Source organism: Borostomias antarcticus (genome assembly GCF_949987555.1).
Source record: "Borostomias antarcticus genome assembly, chromosome: 10".
NCBI lineage: Eukaryota > Metazoa > Chordata > Actinopteri > Stomiiformes > Stomiidae > Borostomias > Borostomias antarcticus.
Genome location: NC_140243.1, coordinates 22,689,101 through 22,699,100, shown reverse-complemented (window position 1 = coordinate 22,699,100; position 10,000 = coordinate 22,689,101). Strand labels below are relative to the sequence as shown.

Genomic DNA, 10,000 nt, shown 5'->3' with positions numbered 1-10,000 from the left:
ACATAAACACACACGCACAGCCTCCACCTTGAGTAAACCCAGATGTGGCAGTGTTGGGGAGAAATTAGTCTCGCGATACCAGACTTTGGACATCTCAGCCTCCGAAAGTTGAGACATTTCAGTTGAAAAGCATTGCTAGAACAGCGACGAAAACCAACGCTTCAATCAGAGCCACTGCCTATAACTCCAATAGACATTGAAACAGACAAACATTGATAAATGAAACTTCTTTCCGCCATGAAGGCTTTGGATTGGTTCTGCAATGCAGGTTTTTTTTCAATCTCTCAAATTGTTTCCACCCACTTTTAGCAACGAAATCTGGATGAATGTCCTCAGTCTGTAGTTCAACGCAGTGTTTAGAGACTGACTTGTGAGTCTAGGGAGTAATGAAGTGTTTGTGTGTGTGTGTGTGTGTGTGTGTGTGTATAAGGCTGCAGTGGTGAGACTGACGTGGTCTGTGAGCTCAGATCCAAGTGCAACACTGAAAGGTGATGCTCCTCCAGTTTAATCGTGTCGACATGTTTAACGCTGCTGGCTACACTGACCTCTATGAAGAGAGGAGCTCACAGAGGCCAATAATAACAGACAGAACAAGAGATCGCGAGAGACACTGACAGACAGACAGACAGACAGACAGACAGAGACAGATGGATTGATGGGGGACGGACAGACAGACAGATACAGACAGACAGACTGACAGACATACAGAGACAGACAGACGGAAGCGTGGTAGCCTACCTGTACTACAGGGTGCCCTCCAGACAGGGCCTTCACGGCCCCTCGGCTGCCCTCTGTCTCGTAGTGGGCGCGGTGGTGGGACTTGGGCTGCACCTCGATCTGCAGGCTGTAGGGGCCGGAGCAGGAGGGCAGCTGCCAGTCCAGCGCCGGCAGAGACGGGCTGGAACACACACACACACACACAGAGACCACGGCATTCGTTCATTTTGATTTCCATCACTTCAGGTGCACTCGATTCGGTATACCTACAAACTGGGCTCAGCCGGGTTTACACTTCTGGGCCAATCACTGTTGCTCCCGTGTCATTTGGAGAGTTAAATCAAGGGATCCCTGAACATAATCATTGTCTACCTGCTACACAGGGCCCACTCCCTTCTGGGCAGGGCTGGTAGCAAAGTGAGGGTCACATTATTTGATTTCTCCAAGTGCTTTCAACACCATACAGCCCTTACTTTTGGGAGACAACCCACAGACTATGCAGGCGGATGCCCCCCTTCCGGTGACCTGGATTATGGAGTACTTGACTGTCAGACCACATGTGAGGTTCCAGGGCTGTGTGTCAGAGTGAGTAGTCAAGTAACACAGGGGCCCCTCAAGGGACTGTCTCCCTTCCTGTTCACACTCTACACATCAGAGCTCAGATGCAGCTCAGAGACATGCCATCTGCAGAAGTTCTCGGATGACTCTGCTATTTCTGGATGTGTGGGGGAGGGGGGGGACAAGAGATGGTATGTTTAGTATATTTCGTGTATCTATTGTAAATTTAGTATTGATTGTGCTCTTTTGTTGTCCTTTGGGTTAGGTTTTCACTGTTGCTGTAACACTGAAATTTCGGGGATTAATAATAATAAATATATGTATATATATATAGTATATATATATATATATATATATATATATATATATGATATAGCCCGTATATATATATATATATATATATATATATATATATATATATATATATATATATATATCATATCAACCTGTCCTGACACTTTCCATTCCTTCACTGTCTCTAATCCAATCGTAATCCCTGAAGCCCGGAGAATAATTGGTGGCTCCTTTTTTATGAAGAGCAAATGAGAGTCACATGTGTCCCAGTTATGGCTGGGGTGATGTGTGTGTGTTCTGGTGAGGACAGACACACAGACACATGGAAAGAAGGATCACTTCTGATGAACAACAGCTTCCGCAGGCTGACACTGAAGATGGGTTATTGTGTTATGTCAACGCAACAAATCGTGTACTGCATTGTCTCACTTCCCACCATTTAACGACCACGTATTTAATTTAATATTCTTCAACCGACCAAACCCAGAATACTGTGTCCCGATGTGAAACCACCCAGTGAGCGTGTGGGGGAGCGACTCGCCCTGACTTCAGAGCCTGGTATCTCTCTCTCGCAACCACAGCTGCTCTCTCTCTCTCTCTCTCTCTCTCACAAGGTCATTGTTCAGAGAACTTCCCACGTGAGGAGCCTGGAGATATCCAACGAAAACAATCAGTGCTGAGATGGTGTTCCACTGCTCCGGACGCCTGCGAGTGCGAGCTGACCGGGCCTGGAGGAGGAGGAGGGGTGGGATGGGAGAGCTATCTCTGGTCCCGGACCGGCTCCAGGGCCGTCGCAGGCTGTTCGCTGACCCGCTGTGAACCGGCTTCCCCCTTGCGCCACGCTATCTGCCCCGTCAGAGCATGACATCATCACAGTGGCGGAGGAGAGGGACGGACAGAACGTCTCAAAGGAGCGGACTGAACAGCTGATTGGCTGGAGTGCCGATTGGTTGGGCTGGCTGGCTGATTGGTTAATGGCTGGCTGGTTGGTTAACTGGTTGGTTGGCTAGTTGGCTGTCCGGTTGGATGGATAGCTGGCCAGCTGGCTGGCCAGTTTCCTTTATCGATTATTTTCGTGTCAGAGTGTCTTCCTGTGGTGTTTTATCTAAACAAACGCTTGATTTTCAACAGGAAGTGGTGCCAGCGGAGGAGGAAGAAGGGTTGCTGCACATCGAAAAATGTGCCTTGTTAGTCAAAACAGTAATACGGCTAGACTGTGTGTGTGTGTGTGTTTATGTATTTGTGTAAGTGTCCCTATGGCAACAGAGGCACATGTCCACACTCAGCCCTCCTCGCTGCGATGTGTGATTTATGCTTTTGATCTTCAAAGAAAATCCTTTTGGAAGAGCGGACAGACAACTTTTGACTCCTGACTTTTCGCCACGGCCTTTGAAGATGAAAACAAAGGTGCGCTCGCAATAAATACACAGGTCTAATTTAGGAGAAGAATAGAAAAGTAAAAGCTGAGATGGGTGAATTGTTTTCTTCTGTATGGGAATCTTAAGGCAGGACCTGGAGTCTATAAATCTGACCGTACGAGTAAACACCTTGATGGAATACATTGTCTTTCTCAAGGCCAGAGCACTGAAGTTCAAGCCTAGCTCTGCCAGATTCAAAACCTGATTGTTCAGAGCTGTTGAAAGCCATTAGTAACTTAACAGTATATTGTTACACTCTCAACAGTATATTACACTCCACCCATTCCTCTTCCCAACACACATGCACGCACGCACGCACGCACACGCACACGCACACGCACACGCACACACACACACACACACACACACACACACACACACACACACACACACATTCATCTCCCCTACCTGAGGTAAGGCTTAGGCTTGGCCCAGGAGTAGGGGTGCTGGGGCACCTCCAGGAAGCCTCCACAGTAACTCTCCTTCTTGAAGGGCAGACGCGGGGAGTAGTCCTCCTGGCAGAGCTCGCCCACGGGGCCCATCTCCTCCACGCCCGGCTCCACCTTGAGGCCCATGGAGGCGGCGTGGTCCGGGGCGGTCTTGCGGGTCTTGACGGGGATGCCCTCCCCCAGGTCCGGCCCGCCGTCCGTCGTCAGGGCGTTGATGGCCGCCACGATGGCGGAGTTGGTGTACTGGTTGGTGTTGGCCAGCCAGCTGTCATCCGTCACGCTGACCCGGGGGGAGGCGCGGGGCGACGGTGCCGGCGAGCGCTCCTGGCTGGGCGAGTAGGACGGCTGCCTGTAGGGGGTGCCGTTGAAGCTGTACTTCCTCTTCCCCATGCCTCCTCCTCCTCCTCCTCCTCCTCCTCCTCCTCCTCCTCCTCCTCCTCCTCCACCTCCACCTCCACCCCCTCCCCCGCTAGGGGAGCCGGGCCTGGAGCTGCGCGGGGGCTGCTGCCCCGCCCACACTTCCTCCGCCACCGCCCCGATCTGGGGGGAGGTGGAGGGGGACTGCCGGGGTGAGACGGTGGGGTGCGGGCAGGAGAGCAGGGCGGAGGAGGAGGAGCCCTTGGGGGAGACGCAGGGCGACTGCCAGGGCGAGGTCTGGGGGGAGTTGTCGTAGTTGTAGAAGCCCGACTCGTAGGACGACGCCTCGGAGTTGCAGCTGCGCGACGACACGCTGGACGCCGGGCTGAGGCAGCTGGGGTCGCGGTAGCCGCCGTCGGCGTTGGGCAGGGTCAGCGTCACGATGGAGCCGACCCCCCGCTTCACCAGGTGGTCCAGGGCGCTGCTGACGCTCTCCTCTTCCTCCTCTTCCTCCTCTTCCTCGGGGAACTGTCCGTAGGTGGTGATCTCGATGCGTGGGCTTTCCAGGGCCGGCGTGGGCCGTCCGGGGGCCAGGTAGTACCCCGGGGGGAGGTCCTGGTTGTAGCCCCCCTGGTGGCAGGAGGAGATGATTGGACTGGCCTGCAGGGTGTGGTACTGGCCGGACAGACAGGGGTTTCCCATGCCCAGTGGCAGGGACAAGCTGACGTTGGGGGTGTAGCTGTAAGCCTCTGCAACGAGAAGACGACAAGCAGAGTGTTAATGGAAGGTGTTACTCTCCCTCCACGGTACACTAACGCTGCGGTCCAGTTGCCTGGGAAGTAGGACGTTGGAGTTGGGACTGACGTCACGCCCGAGTTCACCACGTTCCAGAAACAACAAGGCGAAAAACCCATTACCCAATCGCCATTGTTAGCAATACCCGTTGATCACAATGCGCTATGCAACTGGAGCGCAGCAGAAAGCCTTGAGAGTAGCCTAGTCCCAGCGCTGCCCGTTTCTGGCTTTGTTCCTCAACACCACGGCAGGATACTGAAGAGTAGATGTGTGTGTGATCATGTTTTAGGATCTATGTACTCTGCGCAGTATGTGTCTGTTTTCCTGCGTGTGTGTGTGCGTGCAGGAATGTGTGTACGTACGTATGTTTTTCTGTGAGTGTGCAAGAGAGAGAGAGAGTGTGTGTGTGTGTGTGTGTGTGTGCGCGCACACAGCAGGCTCCCAGTGCAGTGGGTGATGGATCCTTTATGTGATTGATAGCTTCACTCAGTGAGTGAATTAGTGCTCTCCCTGGTGGAGGCCCACAACACTCCGCTCCACTCTCAGCTGGTGAATTACTCAGGGAGTTTACAGCTGCCGAGGCATCACACACACGCACCCACTGACGCACACAAACATAAAGAGAAACAGACACACAAATAAATATACACACAAAAAAAACACAGTTTGTGCACTTTGCCATTATAAGAAGGTCAAATACCCACATTTAAAAATTATGATAGCTGAGAATTCCAGAGCTTAAGTGCAGACAGAGCAGGGCAACCCCCCCCCCCCCCCCCCCCGCGCCCCCGCGCCCCCTCCCCACCATCTCCGGTGCTGTTCTATAGTAGTTAACCACAATGCTACGCATCACAGTAAGATGTGAACCTGTCATGCACCACGGCATGTGTGGGTCATGACACGGCATGTGTCAAATTAGCTTCTGACAGATTTTTTTATTTCATTTTTGAACATTTCAGGTCCATGTTCTTGTTATGTACAGTGCAACTTGTTTTTCTCTGTTAGTCAACATGACAAGGCACAGTGGTAGTATAAATATAGCAGTACAGTAGGACATATACTGCTTACAATCTATTCTAGTCCCATTACACATACATTAGACAAGACTTAAAACTCCACTTTGATCCACTTCTATAGTTCCATGGATGACTAGAATGCTTTGTGAATATCTCATAAAACATGAATTTCTCTGCATTTAGTCTCAATCAACTAGCTGGGATTAAAATAAGATGTGAAAGACATCAGATAATATACCGCCGATTATAAGCCTGCATTCTCCTCTTGAAGCATCAAAGACACACACACACGCACACACACACACACACACACACACACACACACACACACACACACACACACACACACACACACACACACACACACACACACGCGCGTCTGACTACCCACCTCTTCCAGTCCCCTGGTCTCCTCTTGGGCTGTACTCAAACAGATAGTTGAAATCAAACTCGGGTTCCTGCTGTTGGAAATTCATGCTGGCTTCAGACTGAGGCTTCAGCTTGTCACAGAGACTTTTTTGTATTATTTTTGTAATTTTTTCCCCTCTCTATTTAGCTTAATGTGTGCACAATCTAGGAGCTAACGGAACATTTCACTACTCTTCGTACCTGTATGATGTAGTACTGTATGTGACAAAAATGACTGACTTTACCTGTCTGTCTGTCTGTCTGTCTGTCTGTCTGTCTGTCTGTCTGTCTGTCTGTCGAATTGTCTATCTGTCTGTCTGTCGGTCTGTCTAATTGTCTATCTGTCTGTCTGTCTGTCTGTCTCTATCATTCTTCTTTCCTCACTCTCTTCTGTTCTTCTCTTCATATGCAGGTAGGGGCTCTCGAGAGGACCCTCTCCAATCTGCCCAGTCCTAGCTCTGTGTTCCTCACTCCAGATTTTCAAATACACAATTCCTCTCTCTCTCTCTCTCTCTCTCTCTCTCTTCTGAGAGTCTCTCTATTGTGTCTAATATCTGCCAGTCTCTCTCTAATCTTTCCCAGACTGTCTCTAGTCTCTGGCCGTCTGTTCCTCTAGTCTCCGGTCTGTGACGGTCTGTCTCTGGTGCAGCGGGGATGGGGATCTCTGAGCCCGAGAGACACACCTCCAGACTGCAGGCCTGGCTGACTGAGCTTGTTTTCCTACGCGCTCTGTGCTTTAGCACACTCTGTGACTCTCACACATCCTCTCTCTCTCTCTCTCTCTCTCTCTCTCTCTCACACACACACACACGCACACACACACGCACACACACACACACACACACACACACACACACACACACACACACACACACACACACACAACACACACACACACACACTCATTTGTACCCAGACTTTCACTCTGCTATTCTAGAGATTGGCATTCACAGGTGGTGACTGCTAAAGTGAATGCAAGAAAAACTATATTTGTCACACATTTGATAACTTGCTCAGAAAGAGAGAGAGAGAGAGAGAGAGAGAGAGAGTGAGAGAGAATAAATGTGTTTGAGAGCACGCATGTGTGCGTATGTGTGTGGGTGTGTGAATGTGCGTGTGTGTGTGCGCGCGCGTGTGTAGGTTTGTGAATGTGTGTGTGAATGTGTGTGTGTGCGTGTGTATAATAGTGTAATAATGCAGCCGTCAGCAGACTGGTGAAACAGAGTGTGGTTAAGTATACCCCCTTGCCAAGCAAGCTACCCCTCATCAAACACACACACACACACACACACACACACACACACACACACACACACACATAAACATACATGTGTCTGCTACCAATTATAAGAGCTTAGGGGAGGGTACTGAAATGAGTAGTAATACATTCGTGGTCCACCGTCTCAAAACCTCAAAGACAATCCCAAATCCACAGACAGCCCATGACATCAGCACGCCAGACTTCATGAATTAAGTGTCAGAGCAAAGATCAGTTTTCTGTCAGTGAGTGGAGAGTCCAAATCTGTGTGCAAACATATGCCTGTTGTTATAAAAACATTTCAATAAAAAGCACATCTGTTGCTTATTCAAATAACAAGGAAGAAATAATTGAGTGATTCAATATTAGGCTATATTCAATTCAATCTATGGTAGCCTAATACTACATAGTTAACTGTTTTTTGTTGTTTTGTCAACAAATGTGGGCGGTAAGTCAACAGATTTGGGCAGAGGCTACTCTCCATTGACTTTGTATTGTAGGCCTACAGTATTCCTATATCATGATCATGGTAGCCTACACAATTTGCAACAACGCGAAGCGCACCGCGTGCCTTTCCCCATCCACGGTGCAGATTAATAAACTTATTCTACAGACTATCTGCTGCTGGTTATCACCCGGTCACCGAACCGCCCCGCTACCCGCGCCCCAGGTAGGGCACACTCACACAGCCCTACCTGCTTACGGTGCGGCGCACGCCGGTGACACCTATGGGTTGCTTTAGCTAAAGTAACTAAATAGAGCAGGTAATTGCATTAATTAACTGAAGAATAACCGAATGATATGCATGTGTGACAGCCTACTGTATTTACATTATACAGCAAATGTCTAAACAGATTTAGAGCACAGCAAATGTCACAGAATCAAGGCCAATCAATACTCCATAATAATCGAAGCCTGTTACCTTCCTCTGCAGACTTCATTTCGGCGGCGAGAGAGGTGAGATATTGAAATCTGTCAGGTTCCGCGGGTCCAAAGTTGAACTTGGAGCTGACTCTGAAACAGCTGGAATCCTGCATTCAACTAGCCGACGGGAGTCTCGCGAATGTAAAGGTGGGAGGGCTCGCTGATAGCCTATTCTAACTGGACGGGCGAACACAGAAAACGACAACTATGCGGTGAAAGTTAATTTAAAAAAAATCAAAATGAATGCATTTTTTTCTTGAAAATTAAAACACGGCAGTCGAATGGAAATCGAAGCTGAATTCAATGAGTTGCATCCATGTGGACAGCGCGCATCAAGATGTGGAGCGTCAAACCCGGCATACGTGGAAAGTGCCGCGCGATCTTTAGGCTACAGCGAGAGCTGCTGTTTATCTCACACTCGGGGACGAGGATGGTCGGATGAGTTTGGCTGTCTTTGGTTTATGCTGTAGTCTAATTAACGTTTCCAGAGACTCCCGGGCTGTGACGCGGCTCGTGTCAGAGAGGGGTGGCTCCTGCCTTTAGAAAGCAGGAAAACACCTCCGCGCGCCGTGCCGCCCCTTCAGGAATGACGTGACCGCTCCGTGCCAGCGCGCGCTGGAGAGCTGTCAGACTCTGCTGTTCCGCCTAGAGGGATTCCTTCCTTGCTGCGGACGTGGGAGAGAGAGGGAGAAGGAGGGGGAGATCGAGAGGAGGGTTATAGTGATCTCTTTAATATTGGATGTGTTGTAACTCTGTCCTCCCAAATCTTTGGTGGCAGGTTACTTGTAAAAAAAGCCATTCTAAGTTCACTCCTGTAGGCTGGTTTACAACCACTACAAGTGTCTGCCCGCCCCTCACAGTAAAATTGTCTTAGACCAGTCCAAAATACACCTGATCTTGACCAAAGTTAAAGCCCTAGCCATACACATTCTACACCCTAATTAGTATAGGCTACCTATTTGCAGTGTGTTATTATTTAGGGTCTTTTCGGCCCCGCAGTGGTGGAACGAACTGCCCATTGACGTCAGGACAGTAGAGTCGCTGCCCATCTTTCGTCGCAGGTTCAAAACTAATCTCTTCAAGAAGTACTACAACAATCCTCCCTCTATTGTATTATAGATTGCTATTCTTGCACTTTGCCTCCAGCACTTGATTATGCTCTTAGTCACTTGTTTAAGAAAGGAGATGCACTTGTGAGTTCTGGCAAGTAGCCTAGTAGTAAATTGGCTTGTTAAATGCAATTATTGTTAGTCGCTTTGGATAAAAGCATCTGCTAAATGACTGTAGCCTTATGTAATACAATGTCATGTCTTCTTAGGTATAGCTTAGACTACACATTTAAGAAATTGTACAGTAGTGATGTGACTTGGATATGGAGAGGATGGAGGCACATCGAGCATTATGCTGTGGCTGGATTTGAACTTAGTGTAGAATTCTTCCAGCTACGAAAGGCAGTTGACTGAAGCCTAGATTAAGGCAGTTATTTTTGATGATAAGGCGCAGAGTGAAACCAGAACAACGTTGATTATTGATTTATATTGGTGTTTATGAGCAGGCCTTAAGGGAAACCCCAGTGGGCTCCTCGCTGCATTTCTCTACTCCACTACATATTTCATAAGTAGCATAATAATACGTCCTTCAGACACTTCATGCCATCAAATGTATCAAAAAGCCGTTGGCGTTCATTTTGATGTGTTTTCTCATCCAAGAGCAAAAAAATAAGGCCTCTCTCTCTCTCTCTCTATCTTTCTCTCTCTCTCTTTCTCTCTCTCTCTCTCCCTCTCTTTCTCCACATTCCTCAAAGCA

General features: G+C 48.9%; 1 protein-coding gene across 1 annotated transcript in view; it reads right to left on the bottom strand.

The window, feature by feature from the left end:
- Nucleotides 1-8,307, bottom strand: part of LOC311314514 (nuclear factor of activated T-cells, cytoplasmic 1-like) — a gene marked incomplete at both ends in the record, with an annotated part of 69,722 nt that extends 61,415 nt beyond the window's left edge. Inside the window, 3 exons of the mRNA XM_084444896.1 lie at nt 739-898; nt 3,396-4,542; nt 8,193-8,307. Coding sequence (XP_084301022.1) covers nt 739-898; nt 3,396-4,542; nt 8,193-8,307 — 1,422 coding nt within the window. The remainder of the gene's footprint in view (nt 1-738; nt 899-3,395; nt 4,543-8,192) is intronic.
- Nucleotides 8,308-10,000: the final 1,693 nt, after the last annotated feature.